Here is a 26,276-nt window from a genome sequence, read left to right on the forward strand (position 1 = left end):
GAGAAAAGACAGAGTTTTTGTTTTTCCTTGAGATCAATAACAACCTATGTTCATCTCAATGTTACTCCAACGCGACTCTGTTATATAACATCAATAAGGGAATGTCTTCACATCTCGACCGTTCATTTAATGACGAACTTCAACCCTCGTTTGAGGTTTGTGGTTGTAAACTTTTAATATTTTAGTGGTGTCAACTCAACTTTTCTTATGAGTTCAGAGGTTATATAGTTGCTTTTTTTTTCGTTTTGCTTTCTTCGTATCTAGCTATTGATTTCAAGAGAAACTTCGAAGTAATTTCCTATATTTTTCATCATATGCAAGAACCCTTCACACGTTTACCTTAAGGTATCAGGTGCACCCATTGTTATATAAAGCTATTAAGCCTCTCTAGGATCAACACAAGGAGTAGCTAGATTGTGAAACATGAGGAATATTCAAGGCAACCCCATCTTCATTTTTGGTTTTCTCTTTGTGATTCTCATCTTGCATCCAAGACCAACTACATCTCAAGAAGTTGGTATGTTGAAAGCTAGCTTATATCCTTATAGAATATATATGTATTTGGCTTTATTTCATGTAGTTTTGGTGAGATGAGTGGGGATGAACTAACTTGTGGTTTGTGATTTTATGTTGTGCAGAGAACCAAAAAGAGTTTGATTACAGGGAGGGGAGTGGTAAGGGACCTGATCAATGGGGAGAGATTCATAAAGAATGGGAAGCTTGTAAGAATGGACATATGCAGTCTCCAATTGATTTGTTGAACAAGAGAGTGGAATTGGTGCCAAAATTAGGGAAACTAAAAAGGGATTACAAGCCCTCCAATGCAACACTCAAGAATAGGGGCCATGATCTAATTGTAAGCAAGTGATCTCTAAAGAGTTTTTGTTCTTCTCCCCTCTCTCATAAGAAAATTGATGGAGGGGGTTCTTCTCTCTCATCTATTTTTGATCCTGTGTTTTCAAACCTATGACATATTCCTTGACCATGGTCTTGTTTGAGAGACTAACAGAAAATGACCTGAATTTCTGTCTTGGGTCTCTTGGCAAAAGCCTAGCTTATTTTTTTTTTCCACACCAAAAAAAAAAAAAAAAAATCTTCTTTTCAACCTTGTTTTTGGTGACAAGATTGCCACTTGTACTTGGGACTGTTTGATTAATTATTCCTTATTTTCCCCTATTATTTCATCTTTTAAATCATTGAGGAAAAAATAAATAAAATTATTTTCCTAGATGATTTTGCCAAATAAATCAAGGGTTGAAGGTTGATAGGTTTTTAGAAAATAAATTAAGAAGTATTGTCCATGCGATAGAATTCAAGGTATCGGATTGGCGGCTTCTCACCAATGCAATAGAATTGAGGTCCAATTTGATTCCCTTGTAGCTATTAGGATTCTCAATCAACAATGGAGCTCCCCTTGGCATGTACATCATATAGTCTTGTCAATTTTAAGGTTGTTCCTATCCTTCCAAGATGTTACTTTCATCCATAAATTCAGAGAGACCAACAGGGTTGCGAACAACCTAGCTTCGTTTCAAGACTCTTTAGGTTGCTTTATGTTGGATTCTACATCTTTCTCTACTGATTTGCTCCTGATCTTAAATCAGGATTGTAGTGGTGCTCGCTGTCTAAGGTTGTAGTTGGTTGGATCTACCTTAACCCAAATGATTTTAAAAAAATAAAAACTAAATTCAAGAAGTATTCATAAGAAATTCAGTTATTTCTAAATAAATCAAAGATTTTAACCTAAAAGGTTGAAGTTGATACATTGTTGGAGAAAAAAAAAATCTAGGGCTTCTAGTAGAAGTTGCAAGGAAAGGGTATTTTTTTGTCATTTTCTTAGAAGACCATGGTGACATCAGTTTGTGAACCCAGGGTATCTCAGGTATTCGACAAAGTTACCTTATTTTTAAATGAATATTTTAGTTCGGTAGCTTAAACTATATTTGTCTATTTATGATGGTGAGTTGTGTTTGACAACAAAGTCACGTCTGTTTGCTGAGTTGGTCACCTAACCTAAAACATTTTCTATGTTGCTTTGGATCAAGCTTCAATGGGTAGTTGGTGGAGCAGGATCAATTCGGATAAACGGTACACATTACAATCTCCAACAGTGCCATTGGCACTCACCTTCTGAGCACACCATCAATGGCAAGAGGTGATTTTTTCCTCCTCGTTTTTTTTGGTGGAAATTTAACATGAAACTGTTCCATGAGTAGGTTTTCATGTGTAACCCTTTTTCTCAGGTTTGATTTGGAGCTCCATTTGGTCCACACTAGTTCGAATCTAAGTGTGGTGAACAGGATAGCTGTGGTTGGTATCATGTACAAGATTGGTCGCCCCGACTCATTTCTCGATCAGGTAAAAGCTCCCACAATAACAAATCAGAAAAATAAACCCATATTTCTTTCTAATATGATGTCCATGAGTTGATTTGTGCCAAGTACTTGCATATATCTAGATCCAGTTGTTAGAGTATTAGATATCAAACATTGTAATAAGGTGTATTTTGATATATCAGATCATCAACTGATTATGATAAAGATTTGATTAAGATAAGATCTTATTAGAACTCAGTAGATTTGATTGATTATCTTGGATGATTACAATGAATTCCAATAGGATTAATATAGATAACAAAATAATTATATTCATATCTAACTATAACCAAATCTTTATCATAATCAGCAGAAGATATAGTTTATCAAGATACACCTTATTACAATGCTTCATATTTAATATTTCAATGTCAACTCAAATATTAATTAAGTTTAAATAGAACTAACGTATATCCAATTAGGCCATGCCTATTCTCAATTGACCTAGAATTGGGTACTAAGTAAAAATGCTAAAAGATGCCACCTAATTACGGTTTCAAGTACCAAATTTTGGTTTAGTAGGTGCCAAGTTTGGTTTGAACCGACCAAGGAAATCCCTCCCAAAGTTTCATGCCAATTTGATAATATGTATTTATATCTAAAAAATAATGAATTGTTTTCAATTATAAACTGGATTAATAGATATTAGGAATAGGATTAAAAAAACATGTTACAAACCACAAATATTTATATTCTTGAAAATCATTCATATTATATGAAAAAAAAAAAAAAAACACCACCACCACAAACAAAAAGAAAGTCTTATCCCAAAGATTTTGGATCGACAAGGAAAAAAGGAGTCAAACCCATCCAATTCGAAAGCTTGATCACTTACACGGAGTAAAAAGAGTACCAATTTTTAAAGAGTCATGATAATTTGACTCAAAAAAATGTACTTGGTTTATACGCAATTGACATGGCAAGTGCATAGAATCATAGATCTTTTTCTTCGGAATACATTGGGAAAAAGATCTACAGTTTTGTGCACTTGCCACATCAATCGCATATAAACTGTGTATGTTTTGGCGAGTCATTTTATCATTAGTCATTCTCACCATATCAATCATGTTGATTTGACTTGCCTGAGTCATATCGGGATGGATAGGGTTAACCTGACTAACATTTCTGAGCGCATCACGTGGAGGAAAAATAGGCTATAGTCGATTACCCATACAAGTAGGGCTGCAACCTGGGCGGGTTGGTCCGAACTCAACCCGATTGATGGAAGAGCCTGGCCTAAGTTATGTAGAAAATTGAGTTGAGCTTGGGTTAGAATATCTCAACCCGAACCCGATGCCTATATACTAATACACAAATATTTTTATGGTAATTATGTGTTTTTTTTATTTAACTTTTTGATTCCATCATATTATTATGGCTTGTGTGTAGTTGGATATTATTAATGTGGGCTTTAATTAAGTATGGTTTGTCTAAATATTCTCTCATTGATGGATTTGGATGTTAATTGTATGTGATTTTATTTACAAGTAATTTGTTATTTATATTATATTTTTTTAAAGACATAAAATTTATTTACTAATTAAAATGAAATTAGGGATATTCAACGAGCTAACCCATCCACCCTTCCCAAAATTACCTAACTTGGGCTAATCCAAACTCAACCCGATTTTAGAAGATCAAGCTTGAGTTTAGCTCGGGTTAGCTTTAGGCCCGATGGTCAAGTGGAATTGAGCTTGAGTTGAGGGTTCTACCACTTGAGTTGAGCCTGGGTTTACCCGCCCAAGTTGCAGCCGTACATAAAAGTGTTCATAGTCATCTTAGAGTTTTTCTATTGGGATCGACCAATTACTCATCAACCTTTACTAAATCAGAGGATACTATACCTTAAAAAACTGCATATCATCCATCAACCTGAACCGACCCATGAGTGACCCATACCCAATTAACTAAGTTCTTTTGGATAAATGGTACTCTCTCCCTAATCTTTTTCGTGGATTTTTATTGAAATCTCAGTTTAAGGAGCAAATGTGGTCCATTGCTGATAGCCATGAAGAGGTAAATGTGGGTGTCGCTAATCCAAGACACATAAAGATGGGTGGTAAGAGGTACTACAGATATATGGGCTCCCTCACTGTTCCTCCTTGTACTGAAGGTGTTATTTGGACCATCAATAGAAGGGTATAAGTTCAATTCCCTTACCTAAACACATGCACTTCAAATTCTCTCTTTCTTTTACTTCTACTAATAACATTTCCATCTAAATTTTAATTAATGACTTCAGGTGAGAACTGTTTCCAGAGATCAAGTTAAGTTAATGAGGACAGCCGTTCACGATGTAAGTTGCAAGCACACTATATTGTACCATGTTTTAAAATCGAACCAATGATTAGACCTAAAATTGGGTCAAGTTGCAAGCACACAACATGTGTATTTTTTCATAAATTATCATTATTTATTTTTTATAAAATAAAGTTCACAAAGATCGATGGTTCTTTAATTGGATCGATTTTATTATAAAATTCAGTTGGGGCCATCAATTACATAGGTCTAATCGATATAAAACCACAAAGGAAATAAAAATAGAAGATTGGAAGAGAGAAATTCACTAGTTCTAAGAAAAATGTTACATTCTAGGATTTCCCCCAATAACGCTCTTAAAAAGTTCTTTAAAGAAAAGAGTAATGCTGAAGTAAACTCAAGATTGACATTGATTCTCACTTTACTGACATAAATATGTGTACGGAACCATAGATGCTTTTCATCGAGATACAGGTGAAAAACATCTATGGTTCTATGTGCACCTCCATGTCAGCTAAGTGACAATTGATGTCAATCTTGAGATCACTTCAACATGACTCTTAAAAAAATGCCATTGTACAATAACATTAAACAAAATGTTCAAGGTTGAAATCCTTCATGCATTAGAGTGGCTATTGCAAGCAATGGATCTAAAAGCGACGATTTCTTTCTTGCAGTATGCAGAGAGGAATGCCAGACCCTTGCAACCACTCAACAATCGCAAGATTCAGCTCTCCGGCACAACAGTCTAGATGTAATGATCTGCATGATCTACTTTTTTAAAGAATCATGGACATGGATTAATGTTGCATTACTTCCAAGCAGATTGGTCTCACTTCTTGGATGTTGAGTTGATGGCACATAGTTCTGTTAGGGGCTGAACCACATTCAATTTCATATCTTTCTTTATTTGATCTCCATTATATTTAAAGTTCATTTCCATAGTATTTAGTCACGGTTTTATAAATGTATCAATTTTTATATTTTTATAATTCAACATTTTATTCTAATAAATATCTAATGATACGAGGGAAAATCAAATGACCATCTATGTCGACAAGGATCCCACGTACCATCCACACAAGCTGCACACACACGTGCCCGGACAAACAAAACTGAACTTGAGAAGGAATAATTGAGAATGAAGGAAAGAATGTTTCCCTCTTATTAATTGAAACGAAAGAGAGTTAAGTGATTCGGTCGTGCCTGAGTCTATGATGAGAGTTAAGAAATTTTCAATATTTCAAAAACGATTACAAACAATTTTATAAATTCGTAGGCTTCCCACATATAAACAAGTCCTCCCTTTTGGTTACCTAATCTAAAACCAACTCACCATATTTTCCCATAATATTAGAACAATTAGTTATCAAACTTTGTAAAAACATTTCAAATAATTCGGTGTAACAGAATACAAGGCATTAACATAACAGGCCAAATCAATATAGAAGATCCAACTCAAGATCTCGTTCAAGGCCCAACTCAATGGGTCTTGAGTTGGACCTTAATGAGATCTTGAGTTGGATCTTCTACAATCAAATGCACTTGTCAATAATGAAAAAAATGTTGGGTATATTGTCAACCATGAAAAAAAATGAAACGCTTCAATCAAATATCCTTAAGCTCACACTGATAAAGGAATGTATCGAAGTACCTGAAAATTGGAAATTTTGACGAGCCAAGGCCCACGATTATAGAAACTGAATTTCAACGGCCTAGGGCCATTGAATTTTTTTATATTCCCCAGATTCGATGGCTTAGAGCTGTCAAATTGCTCCCATCCTCCATCAATTTGACGGTTTAAGCCCATTGAAAAATAAAAAACCGACAATGAAAAATTTGATGCCTTGGTCCGTCGAATATGGGCTTTTTCCCCGTTTTGTTGTCACCATCTCTGAAATTCTTGATGAGCATGAAGCAACGCCTCCTTGTGTCTGTCTAGTGTTGTAGGATTTGCAGCTATGTCACCATGAGCTGAGCAAAATACAAAAATGAACCTGGGAGGGTAAGGGTTCCGAACCTAATCCTTTAAATCCAAATCAAGAAAATAATATAAGAAGTTAAATATATAGTCAAGGATGATGATGGCCCAAAATTTTTACCAATCAGGAATCTTAACCAACCAGAGATAAAATTGAATGGGGTGAATTACCATTTCGTGGGCTGAAAAAATGAGTTACTTACAATTCCGGCTAGCTATTCATTTTAATTACCAGAACGTGAATGATCACACTTTGGTTAAAAAAAATTCAGGACGGTAATGACTTCGGCAAAATGACAATTTTGCAGGTTTAAAGTGACTAATTGGAAATAGTTACTTTAAACCTGCAAATTTTAGATACTTTAAACCTGTGAAATTGTCACTTTAAAACCTCCGAATTTGTTATCATTCACGTTTTGGAAATTAAAATGAACTGTAAATACTGTAAATTCGTCACAAGTTGATCACTTTTTTGTAAAATATCCCAAATTGAATGGCTCAAACAAATGTATGTAAGAGTTGACATGCATAATAGCGGACTGAAGTCGCTGCCATCATTGTTGCATCTTGCTCATTTTTGAGTGGTGGTGCCATTTGCCGAAGAATGGTACACCAATTTTGTGCTCAGTGTAGAGAGCTTAAGCTCTACTACTACAAAGAAGTAAAATGTTATTGATGTTTTTTGAATGATTATTACATAAGCTCTAAATTAATTGTTGGGTTATGAATTCAATCCGGATCTTTTGATGATCCACTACGTTTAATTTGTCTCCCAACTAAAATGTTGGACCAATTTGATTTGGATTTGGATTTGACCCGTTTACTCTTTTTATAACTCTAAGTATATAAAAGGTAAGAGATGAAACCTTAAAAAAAGTTAGAGAGATATACAAGAGGCAGAGAAATTATAACCATGTTCTTCTTTGGTTATCATAATGAAATCGTCGTTTTCGTCCGTGGACATAGGTCGATGCTTTGACCGAACCACGTATATCTTGTGTCTTGTGAGATTATTTGTATTCTTGTTGATTTATACTTCGGATCTAAGGGTTTGTTCTAAGATTAATGATATTTGTAGATATTACATCGACCAAAATATAGAAAATAGTCTAATCGATTTGATAGGCATCAATTGGGTTTAAGCTTGAATTAATTCAAGGTATTGGAATTTGCTTCTAGTTTGTTTTTTTGGTGTATTTTTTTTTTAATGCATAACTTGGGTGATTAAAAGTAGATGGGTGTGTTCTCGTGGATTAATTCATACTTGGGCATAATGGCTCAGTTTGCGAATATGCAATCAATAAGGATTGGTGGGCGAAGAATCGAAATGCTCAAAATCTGTTATCTTCTAAGGGAGTTTGATTTAATATTGAATCGACTCAATTATTTTTTGAAAATTGAATCTCATAGGGATTTGACCTTGATACCAAGAAGAAAAGGGAATCAGATTTTATATTTAGTGAGTCAATTCTATGATCATTCTTATAGTCATTTGTTGGAAAAAGATTGGTTTCTTGACTCAATGTATATTTTGAGTCAAGCAAATCCCATTTTTAGCAGGGTTGGTGAAAAAAAGCCGTCTCATTAGTTTTCTATTGCAAGAAAATCTGATTTTGCACCTACAGTTGCCGAGTTGATTCGATTTTTGGGTATTGGATGATAATACAACGTTTCCTTCTCAAATTGGTGGATTGGCATCCAATAATCTAATTTTTTTTTAAATTTAAACAATTTGATTAACTTGACTCCCACGTGGTTGCAAAATTGGTGTGAAATTTCAGATTTTTAGCAAAGTGGTTCATTGTTTTACAATAATCCAAAATTCAGATTCACCATTAAAACACCCAAGGTTTTAAAGAATGTTGTTTTCAACAATCAATGGCCTTAGAACTAAAAATTTTCAACCAATCTTGGATTTTTTTTTTTTTTTAAAAGTCAACCATGTCGATGAAAGGGAAAGAAATTTGGTTTTTCATTGATTTAGATTGTTGAGTCAACTCAGTAACTCAGTTATTGCAAAGATTAGGGTTTTCATAAACCGAGAACCGAACCAAACCGATAGATCTGATTCAATTTGGAACAAATTGCAGTTTGGTACTTTGGTTCCTGGTTTCAAAAATGGAGAACCAATCAATTTGGTTCGGTTCTCGGATCAAATTTGTATAGAACCAAAAATCTTCTACAATATATATATATATATATATATATATATATATATATATATATATTATATATATAGAGGATGGCGTTATTACGACCCTCATTACGACTCACCGTTTGTCTTATATGGGCAAAAATGTTTGGAATGGGCTGATTTTTTGTGAGGATGATCTCTGTGATGAGGGGATCATCCTGGCAAAAAATCATCCCATTCCAAAACTTCTAACCCCATCAAAATTGATTTACAAAAATTGGACGGTCTATAATTTTTCAACAAAAATCGGACGGTCTAGAAGTTTTGGAATGGAATGATTTTTTTCCAGGATGATCTCCTCACCATAGAGATCATCCTCACAAAAAATCAGCCAATTCCAAATATTTTTGCCCATATAAGACAAAACGGTGTGTCACAAAGGGGGTCGTAATGAGGGTCTACGGAACGCGACCCATATATATATATATATATATAGATATTATATATGGGTCACGTTCCTAAGACTCATATTGAGACTCACATTGCGACACACCGTTTGTCTTATATGGGCAAAAATGTTTGGAATGAGCTGATTTTTTGTGAGGATGATCTCTGTGATGAAGGGATCATCCTGGCAAAAAATCATCCCATTCCAAAACTTCTAACCCCATCAAAATTGATTTACAAAAATTGGACGGTCTATAATTTTTCAACAAAAATTGGACGGTCTAGAAGTTTCATAATGAGCTGATTTTTGGCAAGGATGATCTCCTCACCATAGAGATCATCCTCACAAAAAATCAGCCCATTCCAAATATTTTTGCCCATATAAGACAAAACGGTGTGTCGCAATGTGAGTCCCAATATGAGTCTTAGGAACGCTGTTCTATATATATATATATATATTGGTATATAATAAATATTATAAATTATTTTACGAGTTAGGACATAGATTAATGATCTTATATGGATAAACTAATGACTTTTTAAAATTTGATTAGTGATTTATTGTGTGAAAATTTATATTTATTATATGTTTATTTTTTTATTAAATAATGTTACTTACAATTTATAGAATATTGGCAACCCATAGAGCCGAACCGAACCAATCCGACTTTAGTTTGGTTTGGGTAGGTTTCAATGGAATTTGGTACGGTTCTAGTTATGGTTCTTATTTAATGGAACCGGCTTATATATGTCGGTTCGGTTCCAATTTGACCTCAAACCGAACCAAATCGAACCAAGTTGCACCCCTAGTTGAAACCACCCACAAAAAGGGCTTTAGAGCTTAGTTTGATCTTAGTCTTCTTTCTTTTATCTTAAGATAGATTTGAATTGTAATAGATACCAACTTTTTAGTTGGGTTGGGTTGGTTCGGTGTCTAACACTTTTTACAACCTGTAATGAATCTTTTATTCATTGTCTCTTACTCGTGGATCAATCCAAATCCAATTTGGAGTCATATTTGATTCCTAGACCTACAATTAAGTGGTGACTTTCAATTACTCAAAAAATTTAATACCATTCTAAATTGTGTTGGAGCATTTTCAACTCAGACCGAACCACCTTTCCAAGGGATAGGGAATCAACTATTACTTTGGATGGAGCCATTTGTCCAAGGGATGGGGGTTGACTATTATTTTGGGCCGAGCCACCTATCCAAGGAGAGGGGATCGGCCTATTGCACCAAGCTCTCTTCGATCGGATTGGATCTTATTCACATCTCAAGGTAGTTATTTCCGTCTTCGGATTATTTTGTTAATCTCGATGAATATTCAAATTGAGTTCTTATGGGGTTTATATAGAAAGCATAATCTTAATTAGAGATAAATTCCATCTATAACCAATATACTCCATATCTTAAGGATTATATCTTATCCCAATCTTTGTAAAACATGATTTGATGCATTAAAGTACACTTTATTACATAGCTTCATAATATCCTGATAGATATAGGGGTCAATAATGCGATAGGTGTTATATGATTGACTATAAGTTGTCTATTCTTTTTTCGATTTTTCCAATCTCAAATTAATTATTTTTGACGCCCAATGGCAAACATATGACTTGTTCGAGTATTATGATATGGTCAATTGCAATAGGTGCACTGTAATAGGATTATTATGATACACCAAATCATCTATAGATTATGAAAAAGATTAGGATAAGATCTCATTAGATCTTACTAGCTAGATTTGATTAGATACGATGAATCTAATTTTTTTTTTATCCTCTATCTAAACCCTATTAAAGTTCATTGTAATCAATGAAGAGAATCAATTGAACCTAATTTGGAATGTATTATTTCCCAATCTTAACCCATCTCATCAAATCCTAATCTCATGAGATGATATGGTTATATAATTGCCTTTTTCTTGCTTTCTTAGAGTATCTACCTCTTGAATTCAAGAAATTTCAAAGTAAGTTACCATATTTCTCATCATATGCAAGAACCCTTTACACCTATATATAAGATATCAGGTGCACACATTGTTATATAAAGTTATTGAGGCTCTCTAGGATTTCTACAAGGAATAGCAAGATTGTGAAACATGAGGAATATTCAAGGCAACATAATCTTCATTTTGGGTTTTCTGTTTGTGATTGCCATCTTGCATTCAAGACCAACTGCATCTCAAGACATTGGTAATGTGGAAAACTATCTTATAACCTTGTAGAATATATATGTATTTGGCTTGGTTTCACATAGTTTTGGTGAGATGGCCGGGTTGGGATGAACTAACTTGTGTGTATTTTATGTGGTGCAGGGAACGAACACGAGTTTGATTACTTGACGGGGAGTGGTAAAGGACCTGATCAATGGGGAGAGCTTCATAAAGAATGGGCAACTTGTAAGAATGGAGATTTGCAGTCTCCAATTGATTTGTTGAACATGAGAGTGGAATTAGCGCCAGAATTAGGGAAACTAAAGACCGATTACAAGCCCTCCAATGCAACTCTCAAGAATAGGGGCCATGCTATAAGTGTAAGCAAATGATCTCTAAAGATTTTATTCTTCTTCTTCTTCTCTCTCTCTCATAAGAAAATTGATAGAGGAGGCTTAGAGGGCTGTGGTGTTGGATTGCTGAGGTGATAATCCATTTGAGCAAAACCACCCTTAGTAAGGCTCAAATCTTTACTAAGTTAGTCAGGAAAATGTTTCTAAAAAATTCTCTACGTTGTTTTGGATCCAGATTCAATGGGTGGTTGGTGAAGCAGGATCAATTCAGATCAACGGTACAGATTACAACCTCCAGCAGTGCCATTGGCACTCACCTTCTGAGCACACCATCAATGGCGAGAGGTGGTTTCCCCTCTCTTTTTTTGAAAAAAATAAAAATAAAAAATTAACTTTAATATGAAACTGTTCCATGAGTGGGTTTCGATTTCTAACTCTTTCCATCAGGTTTGATATGGAGCTCCATTTGGTGCACATTAGTTCAGATCCGAGTGTGGCAAACAGGACAGCTGTGGTTGGTATAATGTACAAGATCGGTCTACCCGACTCCTTTCTGGATCAGGTAAAAACTCTTACTGTAATCAAGTATAAAAAGAAACCCTCATTCTTTCTATATGGTGTTCATGGGTCGGTTTGTGCCAGGTACTCTAATATCTCTAGACCCAACCCAAATATTAATGAAGTTTAAATAGAATTAACTTAGATCCAATTAGGCCATGCCTATTTCCAATACCTGGAATTGGGTACTAAATATAAAAATTCTATAAGATGGGATAGTTGATGCTAATTCGATACTAATCAACAAATATGCATTTATATCTAATGAATAATGAACATTTTTCGATTATAAACTAGATTAATAAATCATATATTACGTTAATCATAAATATTTACATTATAAAAAATCATTCATATTATGTGAAAAAAACAAAAACACCATCACCACAACCAACAACAAGAAAGTCTTTGTCTGTAACAGTATTAATAAGAAATCATTGGGCATCCCAAAGATTTTGGATTGACAAAGAATAAAAATACATCAGACCCATCTAATTCCATCGACTCACTATAGGAATATTAATTTATTGCGACGAAATTTACTGACGGTCACTAGTACACCGTTGATGTAGCCTAAAAAAAAAAAAATTCGAATGCATTTTATTTATTTTTCTTCAAAAATTTGGTTTTAGGGATGAGATATACCTATGGTGTTAGCTGTGTTCGTCACAATATGTTGATATCGCATTTTCTCCTCGATCTCTCTCTCTCTTCGCGATTTTCTCTTCAATCTGCTCTGTCTTCTTTCTCTCTTTGCTCTAGACTGATTCTCAAATTTCCCTGTATTCATCTCTCCTTAAACAATATCGCATTCTCTCTTCAATCTGGTTCATCTTTTCTAATAGATCCATCAAGGTAACTCTCTCTCTTCACGATTTTCTCTTCGATCTGCTCGCTCTCTCTAAAGGACCAAAACCATAGCTAAGGGACTAATTTTTTTTTTTAAACAAATACTCTATAGCGACGGCCAATAGTGGTCGTTGCTTATCCTATATAACGACAATTTCACGAATTGTTGGCCGTCGATGATAGATATAGCGTTGGAGGTTTTAGCGACGACCAGGATGGCTGTCGTTATATGTATTTGCGACACTTTTTTTTACCTCGACCGTCGCTATATCCCTGTTTTACTGTAGTGACTAGGTTGATTATTCAAAACCAACTGATTTTTCAAAAGCTTGATCTCGTGGTTCGAGTCAAAGAAATACACCTTTTAATTGGAAAGTCATTCTAACCCTATCAATCTTGTTCTAACTTGCCTGATGGGGATGGTTAGGGTTAACCTGACTAACACTTCTAGGCGCACCACATGGAAGGAAAATAGGCTATAGTGGATTACCCCACAGAAGTGTTAATAGTCATCTTAGAGTTCTTCTAATTGAGATGGGGCCAATTACTCATCCACCTTTCCTAAATCAGAGGTTACTTATACCTTAGTAAACTGGAACTACATAGGACAAGGAGGCATGGCCCCCACAAAAATTTCAAAAAACAGTTTTTCTATTAATTAACCCACGGTAGGGAAGTTGATTGCAGCAATTGAACTAGATTTAGAATGGTGTGTGGCACCACAAAATATTTTCATTTATAAAATTTTGAATAAAAAACTCTTTTAACTACATGTGGAAGGTGGACGGTGTGTGTGGTCCAAAAATTATTTTTATATAAAAAAAGCACTTAATTACTGAGGGTTGTTGAAAACAAATAGATTACTCGATAGGCAATCCAACACTACAGCCCTCTAGATTTCATGGAAAAACTCAATTCCAAAAAAGATAAAAATTGGGGGATTTGATACAAGGTTTTGAAAATTGATAATTATTAAACTCCCAAATTTAAAATTAAAATTTAATAATGAAAAATAACTTTTTCAACCTTTTTTTTAATCATAAAATCTTGTCCTCTACGTCCTTATGACATCAAATTATATTTTAGGATGCCACAAGGTGAACTCAATGACCCTTCGAAGGTTTTGAAATCTCACTAAGTTAGTAAGGCCAGGCTTATTCTTTTATATATAACATCTAGGGGAAGAAAAACATTTTAAGAGTTCTTCAGCATATCGTAATTTTAAAACTCACCGAGTCAAGTCAATTTTACTCGACACGTTTGGAGGTTATTTCAAAGTAAATGTTATTTTGGTCAAAATGGCATGAGACTAATTGTTATGGTTTGTACTCAATTCGTCTTTTCCACTTCTTTACTCTTAAGAGTCTCTTGTTTTCTATTGAAAATTGATTTTCTAATATCGCCTTGTATTTATAATTTTTCGAATTTTATCTTCGATCTATCAGTCTGGCCCCCACAAATGAAAATCTCTGGGTCCGCGGTACTCTGTCCCTAATCTTTTCATGGTTGTTTATTGAAATCTCAGTTCAAGGAGCAAATACAGACCATTGCTGATAGCCATGAAGAGGTAAATGTGGGTGTGGTTAATCCAGGACACATAAAGATGGATGGTGAGAAGTACTATAGATACATGGGCTCCCTCACTACTCCTCCTTGTACTGAAGGTGTTATTTGGACCGTCGATAGAGTGGTATGTATAAGTTCACTTACCCAAACACACTTCAAATTCTTTCTTTCTTTTACTTCTTTTAATAACATTTTCATTTAAATCTTAATTAATGACTTCAGGTGAGGACTGTTTCAACAGATCAAGTGAAGTTAATGAGGACAGCCGTTTATGATGTAAGTTACAATCACACAATAATGCACAAGACGATAGAACATTGTGAAGCAATATTTTAAAATCGAGCCAATGGTTAGACCTAAAATTGGGCCAAGTTGGTTGGATTGATTTGCATTAACTAAAAAATTCAAAATATGTGTACTTTTTTCATAAATTATCATAATTTATTCTTATAAAATATAAAATACACAAAAATATTCGATGGTTCTTTAATTGGACCGATTTTATTATAAAATTGAGTTGGGGCCATCAACTACGTGTTGGTCCAGTGTAATATAAAACCACAGGCAATAAAAATAGGAGATAAGAATACATTCTATGATTTCTCGCAATAGTATTGCGCTCTCAAAAAGTTCTTACAAATGCCATTGTAAACTAACATCAAACAAAACGTTCAAGGTTGTGAATCCTTCATACATTAGAGTTGCTTTTGCAATCAATGAGCCTAAGATCAATGTTTTCTTTCTTGTAGTATGCAGAGATGAATGCCAGACCATTGCAACCGCTCAATGATCGGAAGATTTATCTCTATGACACAACCATCTAGATGTAATTATTAGGAAACCTATGCAATCAATGGCCCAAGATCATGGATAGAAAATCAAATCAGAAATCAAGGATTGCCTATATAAGATCGAGGAATAGTCTTTAGAATGTTTCTTTCACAGTAGGATTCTATGTATAGAATACTACTATTACAATAGAATGTATCTTTGGAATATTTCTGCTTATATCCTTTCCTTGTATCTATAAATATGTAATCTATGATAGAACAATAATCAAGGAAAAAATTCATTGCTATTTTATCAGTAATGATCTACATGATTTACTTTTTTGACAAATCATCGACATGGATTAATGTTGCATTACTTCCAAGCAGATTTGTCTCACTTCTTGGATGTGAGTTGATTAGACATAGTTCTGGTAGGGGCTGAACCACATTCAATTTCGGATCTTTCTTTATTTGAGCTCCATTGTACTTAAAAAGTTCATTTCCATAGTATTGAGTGATTGTTTTATAAATATATCACTTTTTTTTCTTTTTTCTTTTTTATTTCGGTTTTTTTTTTTTGTAATAAATATCTTAATGATCTGAAGAGAAAAGCAAAGGGCTGGCCTACCTTGGCAAGGATCCCGCATACCATCCACACATGAGCTGCACACACACATTCACCCGAACACACAAAACTGAACTTGGAAGGAATAATTGGGAATGAAGGAATGAATGTTTTCCTCTTATTAATCCTTTCTGTAAGAAACCAAGAAGAAACACAAGAGGAAAGTGTAATACCTTTAATGTCTATTTGTTCCAAGTGGGCAATTGGTTCAAATCTTTAAAGAAAGATCAAGTGAAAATAATTATTTAAATTAAGTTGCAAGGAAACATTATTCCCTTCTAGTATTATGATTTATGATTTTTATTTTTTTATTTTTTAAAATTTACCATGTTGTTTTGTTATCTTTTTTGGACCTCAAGAAAAAAAAAAACTTTTCGTTTTTTTAACATCCTAGGATTATTTGCTTTTCCTTATTTAATGAATTAGGAAATCATTAGAATTAAAAAAAAAAAAAAAAAATTATGAGGGAAGATCATATGAAAGAAAATGATAAATAAAAGTAGGCTTTTGGTAGGTCACCCAACCAAAATCGAGACCTACCAAAATAATAATTGGTTGTTATTGTGGAGGCTGTTTCGTCCCAAAAATTTTATTATTTCTTTGATGAGGGTGATATTGCATATGTGGTCCTTGATTATTCTAAGCAAGGTGGGTGAGAAACAAAATTTATTTTATAATAACTATCACTCTTTGGTAGTTATTAACTACATGTAGTGTCAACCCTTGGATCATCAAAGAGAGACCTTATTAGATCAAGGTGATTAAATGGAGAAAGAAGTTTTATAATAAAAGACAAATTCATTTGAAACGCTTTCTTTCTTATGGTTAAGAGTAATTTAAAAAGTTAATCAAAGATAAAAAAAATGTCTCCTTAATTTCTTTTTTAAGACTTAATATAATATGAAGGTTAGAGATTGAGTGTAAAATCGAGGGGACGTCACGTGGCATAGCATGACCAACACCTGTGCTTGACCAATTTAAGAATTTGGCAAGTTTTAAAAGAATGAGTTCATCCAAGATCCCAAACGCGTGAGAAAAAAAGGGTTATTATTTTTAATGTTATTAAATATTTATTTTAATTTATCTACACTATACAAATCTGGGACTACACCTTTAGTTTCAGGGTCAATAATGTGGTTGGTGTGACTCGGATGGCTAAAAGCTCTATATTCCTTCTTTTTTTTGGATTTTTCCAATCTCGAATGACGTTTGGTGCCACACAGCATCAAACATACGCCTCGGGTGGGAGGAAAAGGTCTTTCCTCGAGATCATTAACATATCAATTTTATCTGGTAAGTCACTGGGGAACATCTTCCCATCTCAGCCGTTCGTTTGATGGAGAAATTCCTTCTCTCTTACCTTTATTGTAGTATAACTTGCAATATTTTAGTGGGTGTCAACTCAACCTTTCTTGTAGGGTATACTCTTTTTTTCTTTTTTTCTTTTTTCCCACATCTACCTGTTGAATTCAAGAAACTTCAATGTAAGTTCCCATATTTCTCATCATATGCTGGAACCCTTTACATTGTTATATAAAGCTTCAAAAGTCTCTCTATGATTAATAACACAAGGAATAGCTAAGATTGTGAAACATGAGGAATCAAAGCAACTCCATCTTCATCATTTTTGGTTTTCTCTTTATGGTTCTCATCTTACATCCAAGACCAACTACATCTCAAGAAGTTGGTAATGTGGAAAGCTAGCTTGTAGAATATATATGTATTTGGCTTTGTTTCACATAGTTTTGGTGATGTGGGTTGGGATAAACTAACTTGTGGTTTGTGATTTTATGTGGTGCATGCAGAGAACCAAAGAGAGTTTGATTACTTGGAGGGGAGTGGTAAGGGACCTGATAAATGGGGAGAGATTCATAAAGAATGGGCAGCTTGTAAGAATGGAGATATGCAGTCTCCAATTGATTTGTTGAACAAGAGAGTGGAATTGTTGCCAAAATTGGGGAAACTAAAGAGGGATTACAAGCCTCCAATGCAACACTCAAGAATAGGGGTCATGATCTAATTGTAAGCAAGTCATCTCTAAAGCTCTTCTTCCTCTCTTTCTCTCACATAAGAAAATTGATTGAGGAGACTTCCTTCTCTCTCATACCAAAATACCCTTCCCTTAAACATATTTCTTGATCATGGTCTTCTTTGGAAGACTAACAAAAAATGACCTGAATTACTGTATTGGGTCTCTTTTTTCCAACAAAAACTCATTTCTTCCACCTTGTTTTTTGGTGAAAAGATTGGTCTTCTCTGGACGATTTAATTAATTATTGCTTTTCTATTTTATTTTATTTTCTTTATGTTGTTTCATCTTTTAAATCATTGAGATGAAAATAAATAAAATTATTTCATTAGATTTTTTTATGGGTAAATTATTTCCTTAGATGATTTTAGCCAATAAATAAAGGGTTGAAAACTGATACGTTTTTAGAAAAGAAATCAAGAAAGTATTAAAAAAAATCAGTTATTTCCAAATAAATCAAAGATTTTATACTAAAAGTTAAGAGGTTGAATCGAAGGTGATGCATTTTTGGAGAGGGGAAAAATAAATCAAGGGCTTTTAGCAAAAGTTTAAGAGAAGGGTATTTTAGTCATTTTGCTAGAACAACTCCAACCACGTTTCTACATTCTCCCCATTTAGGAAAGATTCTCACCTCCAAAGCCCAAACCAATTTGAATATTTTAGTTTGGTTGACTAAAATATATTTATTTACTTGATATAGTGAGTTGTGGTTGACCACATAGTCACATTAGTTGGTGACCAAACATTTTCTATGTTGTTTTGGATCCAGCTTCAATGGGTGGTAGGTGGTGCAGGATCAATTCGGATCAACGGTACAGATTACAATCTCCAACAGTGCCATTGGCACTCACCTTCTGAGCACACCATCAATGGCAAGAGGTGTTTTTCCTCTCTCTCTCTGTCTCTGTCTCTCTCTCTCTCTCTCAATAACTTTAATATGAAACTATTCCATAAATAGGTTTTGATGTATAATTCGTTCTATCAGATTTGATTTGGAGCTCCATTTGGTCCACATTAGTTCGAATTTAAGTGTGGCCAACAGGCTTGCCGTGGTTGGTATCATGTACAAGATCGGAGGACCTGACTCATTTCTGGATCAAGTAATAACTCCTACTTTAACCAATCATTAAAAATGAACCCTTTCTTTCTATATCGTACCCATGGGCAAAACGTGAAAAAAGCTTATATTTGACAGTCCAAGGCCGTTGAATTTCATAAAATTTGACGGACTAAGGTGTCTAATTTTTCATTGTCAAAATTTTTTTTCGACGGATTAAAACTGTTAAATTAATAGAGGATAGGAGAAATTTGATGGCTTTAAGACGTCAAATTGGGGATCATCAAAAATTTCAACGGCCATAGGCCATCAAAATTCGCTTTTTAAATTTGTAGGCTTTTGGTCAGTCGAATTTTCTTGTCAAAATTTTCAGTTTTCACAAAGTGGGGCAGTCTTTGTCAAGTACATTTTTTTTTCTTATGCATTTCCGCCCTTTGGGTGAAACTAAACCCATAGTCACATGCTCCGTCCCCTTAAAAAGTCCTACATGCAACTGGTTGAATTGAGGATCAATCGGACCTTGAGGGTGCCCCCAAGGAATTCATTACTTCATGGGGCTTCGAACACTTGACTTATCCTTTCAGAGGGACTTATCAAGGCTCCTTACCACTAGGCCAACCCCTTGGGGTTATCTTGTCAAGTACTTGAGTATATCTCATGGGTTTCAAAACTCGGTTTGATGTCTAATCTCATTCCTGAACGAGACCGAGTTGTTTTGGATGAGTCAACTTGTCTTGGACAATATAAATCATTTAGCTCAGTTTACAATTATTTATTTATATTAAAATAATTATAGGTTTCTTATGAAATAATGTAGATTAGAAGATGTTTAATCATAAAATCATATTTTATTTAGATAAAAATATTTAAATTAGAAAAAAAATTATTTCAAATAAAATATATAAAATCCTGGCTGACTTTGACAAGTTTTACTGAATCGGAAAAGATTTTCAAAATATCATCAGAGTCGTCTCATTTGTCTCACGGAATTTTCAAAATATTGTCCAAGCTTATGGATATATAACTGGCTAGATCTCCCTAATCTTTGTCATGGGTGTTTATTGAAATCTCAGTTCAAGGAGCAGATGTGGTCCATTGCTGATAGCCATGAAGAGGTAAATGTGGGTGTGGTTAATCCAAGACACATAAAGATGGGTGGTAAGAGGTACTACAGATATATGGGCTCCCTCACTGTTCCTCCTTGTACTGAAGGTGTCATTTGGACCATCAATAGAAGGGTATAAGTTCCCTTACCTAATCACACTTAAAATTATCTCTTTCTTTTACTTCTTCTAAATTCTAATAACGTTCTCATCTTAATCTTAATTAATTGATTTCAGGTGAGGACTGTTTCAAGAGATCAAGTGAAGCTAATGAGGACTGCAGTTCACGATGTAAGTTGCAATCATGCACTAACGCACAGATGATTGAAGATTGTGAACAACTGTTTAAAAAAAAATCTAACCAGTGATATTAGACCATAAATTGGGCCAAGTTGGTCTGACCACAGTCGGACACTTGTTCAATTTGGTTGGACTGATTTTATTGGGTAAAAAATGAGTGGGATTTTATCCAAAATTTGTTTGATCCGAATTTAGCGGGTTTGGTTCCTTGGAATATATCTAAATAATAAAAAAAATGAGTCGAATATGGGTTGATTTCCCTTGACCAAAGTTGGATCTAGGTCGGATACGAATCCATCCCTATATCCTCCAAGATCAAGATTTGAATGATATTTGTTTTGAAAATTATGCCTTTATGTTTTTGCATGATATCTTTCTTCTACTACTTTAATATAACATGAATTCTAATAAAAAGAAAATATAATGGTAAAATAGAATAGTATAGCAATTAGAAAAGAAATATAGCAAAATGTTGAATGGTTTGAAATTATTTGACTTGACCAACTCAAATCAAATAATTATGTCGGGTTGAATCAGATTTGAATACAGGTTTAATAAAAGTAAAATGGTTCGGATATGATTTTAACTGATTGGATAAAAAAAATTAGACCTGGATATGGATTTAGTCAGATCCACCCAAACCCTACCCATTTTAATCCATGTCAAAATATGTATACATTTTTATATAATTTATTTTTATAAAATTCACAAAAACCCATGATTCTTTAATTAGACTGATTTTATTATAAAATTCAGTTGGGGCCAGCCATTATGTAGGTCTAATCTCCTATAAAACTACAAAGGCAATAAAAATAGATGCAAAAAGAGCAGTTCCCTAGTTCTAAGAAAGAAGTTACATTCTATAATTTCGCCCAATACGTTCTAAAAAATTTCTTTACAAAAATGTCATTGCACATTAACATCAAGCAGAACGTTTAGGGTTGTGAATCCTCCATGCATTAGAGTTTCTTTGGCAAGCAATGAGTCTAAAATTGATGATTTCTTTCTTGCAGTATGCAGAGAAGAATGCCAGACCATTGCAACCACTCAATGATCGCAAGATTCACCTCTACGGCAACTCGGTTTAACCTTAGTGACCTACAAAATTGAGATTATTTGGTGGAATATCAATAAAAATTAATGTTGCATTACTTCAAAGAAGACTGGTTTCACTTCTTGGATTTCGAGTTGATTACACAGAGTTCTTCTAGGGGGTAAACCACATTCAATTTCAGAGCTTTCTTTATTTGAGCTCTGTAGTATTGACAGTTCATTTCCATAGTATTGAGTGATAGTTTTATGCATATATATGTATCAAATTTTTTATTTATTTATATTTATAATTAAATGTTTTATTATGATAAATATCATAATGACCTGAGAAGAAAATCAAAAGGACCGGTCTATGGTGACAAGGATCACGTGTATCATCCACACATGAGACGCACACGTGCACACTCACGAGGATACACAAACTGAACTTGAGTAGGATTATTTGAGAATGAACGAATTCATTCCTCTTGTTAATCCCTTTTTTGTTGGAAATCAGGAAAAATACATTGATCAGACTTTTCCTCACAGATCTCACAGGATATATTCAGGATCGACCAATCACATGAGCCTGCGTATATTAATGTCATACCCAATTTATAAAACTACCCTCATTAGGTTTGATGTGTTACATATTGGAAAGAACCCCTGAAATCTGTGAAGAAAAAAGTCTATGAGCAAAAATTCACAGAATCAAGAAGAAACATGGAATTGTCAATCATGAAAAAAAATGTAGCTAAGTCCTTAATTTCCACAACATCTGTGGCCAAATCAATTATCCGCAATCTCACACTAATAAACGATTAACTATTCAACGATTTTAGAAAACTTTTAGCGGTTATAGGAAAACATTATAAAATGTGGGGTTCTCATAGTCTTAATTTGGTACCTCACAAACTATAGGTCCAACATTCTCTCACTTGGCCAATTAAGATGATTAGCCTAATTTTGGATTGAAAAGTTTAATTTAAAATTTTTCTTTTTGGTTTTCACCTTTAAAAACTTTGACATGTGTGAACAATTTGTCAATAACGTTAATTGAGTTAAAAACATAATAATATTGTACTTTGATTAAGTTAACAATGTAAGTCATGGCAATTATATGTTAATGTCATACTTCCTTTCATGCACTATATCATTGGTAATTCTCCCCAATATAATCATTAATTGGGAATAATATAATTAGGATGTTGCCTAGCCAAAACATAATGCATGGCTCCTGTAAATTTTGTCGTCAAGATATATATATATATATATATATATATAATATATATATATATATATATATATATATGGAAATGTTCAGCATCAAACATTTTGGCAAAACCTTTTTCAAAACATGGGTGAGAAGTTTTGAAATGAGTTGGTTTTTGGTGAGGATGATCTCTACGGTGAGGAGATCATCCTCGCCAAAAATTTAGAGATCATCCTCACCAAAAACCAGCCCATTCCAAAACTTCTAGCCCCATGTTTACAAGTTGAAAAATCGTGGACCATCCATTTTTTGTAAACCATTTTTGATGGGGTTAGAAGTTTTGGAATGGGCTGATTTTTGGTGATGATGATCTCTACACCGTAGAGATCATCCTTACCAAAAATCAGCCCATTCCAAAACTTCTCACCCATGTTTTGAAAAATGTTTTGCCAAAATGTTTGGTGCTAAACATTTCCCATATATATATGCATGAATTTTCATTGAAAACAAGTGAAGCAGAAACAATTTTTACTTTGCGAATGACTAATGTCTATTACAATAAATACTAAAATAAATGTGCATTCATTACAATCATGAGTAGATAGAAAGACCCATCCTAATAGCATGTATGTATGAGCATTTGGTGATATATTTTTGTCAATGGATTAGTAATCATTAATGCAGCATTAATATTTTCAATTAACACTAGTTGTTTCTAGAATCTTTCTCTAACCACCAAGTATTTCACTTCCATGTGTTTCGCACCATTTAAATATTGTTTATCATTCTTAGAAAAGAAAATTGTTGTATTATTATTACAATATATCTTCAATGTCTTGACAATAGAGTTGACAATACTAAGTCATAAAATAAAATTTCACAACCATAAAGCATGACTTGTGACCGCAAAACATGCCATGAACTCGACTTTCATTGTGAATGAAGTAATAATTGATTATTTCATGATGTAGATTTGCTACTATCAGAGCATTTGAGTTGAAATATTCAATCACCTCTAGATGATTTGATGTCCTGTGCATGAGCATATGATTTTTTTGTTCCTTGAAGATATCTTATCATGACTTTCTTTTCAACTTTCTAATGACTTATGCTTAGGTTACTCTGATATCTTCTCAACATTCCTACTGCAAAATTGATATCTATTTTGATACATGTTTAAGTATATATTAGACTATATACTCTGATGTATATGAAATATTTTTCATTTTTTATCCTTTTGAGTCATTTCTTCGACATTATGATTAAATTTGTTTCTTTTCACAATGGATGCATCATTGACTGAGTAGATAAACATACTAAATCTCTCTAAGACTCAGTCGATAAAATATTTCAGAAACAATCCTAACCATCCTTGAGATCTATCTTTGAAGATTTCTATGCCAATGACATAGTTTGCTTTACCCATGTCCACTCTCTTAAATTTCTTGGTGAGATATTCTTTTTTTTATATACGTCAATTAATTGTGTCTTTCTTAAATTTGAAATATGTGATGCTATCATTAAATTTCATGTATTATTGCTTAGAAGTTTGTTTAAACTTGTAAATAGATTAATTTAATTTGCAAGTTAAGATATGATTATTATCACTTGGCCGAACACAGTGTTCCTTTGATGTACTCACAACATGAAAAAAATGTCCATATTCAACGGTCCAAGGTTGTTGAATTCCATAAAATTCGACGGACCAAGGCATAGAATTTTTCATTGTAAAATCATTTTCTTTCGAGATGTCAAAACCGTCAAATTAAAGAATGATGGGAAAAATTCAACGGCTCTTAGCCGTCTAATCTGATGAACATAAAAATTCAATGGTCCTAGACCGTCAAAATTTGATTTCAATTTTCACATAGTGACTCCTTACATGCCATCTGTCCTATCAATCAAGTAGAGTCTCCTACTCAAATGAGTTGACACGTAGAAGGTTTTGGCATAATTAACCCATGCAATAGTGGACACGTGGAAGTTTAACTATTGGTCCATATCACTGAGTGTAATTATGCACTTGCAAAGCCCTACCATGACGCATAGGCTGATGTACCTAGATCAACTTTAAGGCCTCAAAATAAATTGGGTTATGAATTAAAAATAACATAAAATTGTTGCGTCCAAAAATCTGCTTGTCTATGTTCCTAGTTCACATAGATGGCAATGCCTCAAATTATGGTCTACTCCATACGAGTCTTGTGGGGTGGAGGAGGACAACACACATGTTCCAAGTGGTTGGATTATATAATAATAGAGCTTTGAATTGCAGCTCGTGTAGGCCTTCTCTCATCAAACAGCGGGCCTCGCTTCGCCTGTGTAATGCACGTTCATCGATGAAATATATTAGTTAATAGCTACATGTCTTAATCTCATCTTACTCTTATCCTTACGTGACATATATATTATCATTAACAATATTAGCGAGCTGCACCAGTTGCTTACTCCCTTAGCACATTCTTTTTTTTTTTTTTCACTTTTTCAATGGGATACGTTCCAAACAGTTGGACTAAATTTAAAAAAAAAAAAAAAACATTTGAACGAGTGAAAATGACTTTACTGTAAATCATGATACAATTATAATCATTTTGGAGGGGTTTAATTAGGGGCGGAGCTAGTAAGGAGGTGGTGGCGGCAATTGCCTTCACAAAACTTTGAGACCTCCCTATACTTTCAACTAATTACATCCCCCATTTGTCCTTACTCCCTCACCTCTCTCCCTACATCCCTCCAATTTAAACCCCCCCCCCCCCCGCCCCCGCCCTCCCCTCTCCTCTCTCCTCTCTCCTTCAATTTTTTTGTTGATGACATTACCTCTTGACCGGCCTTCTCATATACTAATTGAAAATGACCTAAATATCTTTTTCTTCAACTTCTAACCAAAAACCTTTGAATTTCTCCCTAAAATCATTCATCTTCAAGTTCTTCAACTATACAACTAACCATAGTTTGCCCTCACTACAAGAAAATCCGAGCTCTGCTCCTGGGTTTGATTTTGTTAATTCCGATAAATTCAAGAAGGTTTCAGAAAAAAAAAATTTAAGAAATTTTTGGAAAATATACAAATGATGTTTATGGGTTTCTTACCCAAATCTGTCATCTTCGACATCGCTAAAATCCCTATCTTGTTCTTGAGATTTGAATGTCGTAAAATATAAAATTTTGAGGGTAAAGGGTAAAAGTTAAAGAGTCACTTCAACTGCATAGCATGACCCATAATCATAACGGAGCTCCATCAATCGAGGTGGGAGAAGCAGCAAAGGTCATCTCCAAAGAAAAACCCAAATGTTAAGTGAAAGACTCAAGTTCAGGTGAAGATCTTGTCACTTGGGAGCCAGTCCTAGATAAGCACATTTGTCTTCATATTTATCTTATCGTTGCCTAGCATACATATTAATAATACTAGCTGCACCAGTTGCTTACTCCCAAAACACTTTTGTTTTCAATTTTTCAATGGGAGTTT

At 33.9% G+C, this 26,276-nt stretch overlaps 2 protein-coding genes, 1 long non-coding RNA gene and 1 pseudogene across 4 annotated transcripts; 3 read left to right on the forward strand and 1 right to left on the reverse strand.

Moving 5' to 3' along the window:
• Positions 1-244: 244 nt before the first annotated feature.
• On the forward strand, positions 245-5,581 carry LOC147384834 (alpha carbonic anhydrase 7-like). The gene is made up of 7 exons (XM_086425761.1): positions 245-517; positions 639-856; positions 2,046-2,155; positions 2,244-2,358; positions 4,350-4,514; positions 4,618-4,671; positions 5,312-5,581. Exons 1-7 carry the CDS (start codon positions 424-426, stop codon positions 5,384-5,386), a joined length of 831 nt encoding a protein of 276 aa, XP_086281887.1. The 5' UTR covers positions 245-423; the 3' UTR covers positions 5,387-5,581.
• Positions 5,582-6,215: 634 nt separating this feature from the next.
• Positions 6,216-13,129, reverse strand: LOC147384835 (uncharacterized). The gene is made up of 3 exons (XR_015172723.1): positions 12,912-13,129; positions 12,144-12,261; positions 6,216-6,608 (listed from the first exon to the last, which is right to left on the reverse strand). It is a non-coding gene; the product is annotated as an uncharacterized LOC147384835 (long non-coding RNA).
• On the forward strand, positions 11,060-15,862 carry LOC147384836 (alpha carbonic anhydrase 7-like). The gene is made up of 7 exons (XM_086425865.1): positions 11,060-11,395; positions 11,518-11,735; positions 11,944-12,053; positions 12,156-12,270; positions 14,641-14,805; positions 14,904-14,957; positions 15,431-15,862. Exons 1-7 carry the CDS (start codon positions 11,302-11,304, stop codon positions 15,503-15,505), a joined length of 831 nt encoding a protein of 276 aa, XP_086281991.1. The 5' UTR covers positions 11,060-11,301; the 3' UTR covers positions 15,506-15,862.
• A 1,392-nt stretch (positions 15,863-17,254) lies between these two features.
• On the forward strand, positions 17,255-21,918 carry LOC147384837 (alpha carbonic anhydrase 7-like; annotated as a pseudogene). Its single transcript, XR_015173108.1, has 7 exons — positions 17,255-17,369; positions 17,882-18,098; positions 18,875-18,984; positions 19,091-19,205; positions 20,236-20,400; positions 20,503-20,556; positions 21,579-21,918. The product of XR_015173108.1 is annotated as an alpha carbonic anhydrase 7-like (transcript).
• Positions 21,919-26,276: the final 4,358 nt, after the last annotated feature.

This window comes from Akebia trifoliata, chromosome 15 (genome assembly GCF_017979445.1).
Source record: "Akebia trifoliata isolate Shusen 1 chromosome 15, ASM1797944v1, whole genome shotgun sequence".
Classification (NCBI taxonomy): domain Eukaryota; kingdom Viridiplantae; phylum Streptophyta; class Magnoliopsida; order Ranunculales; family Lardizabalaceae; genus Akebia; species Akebia trifoliata.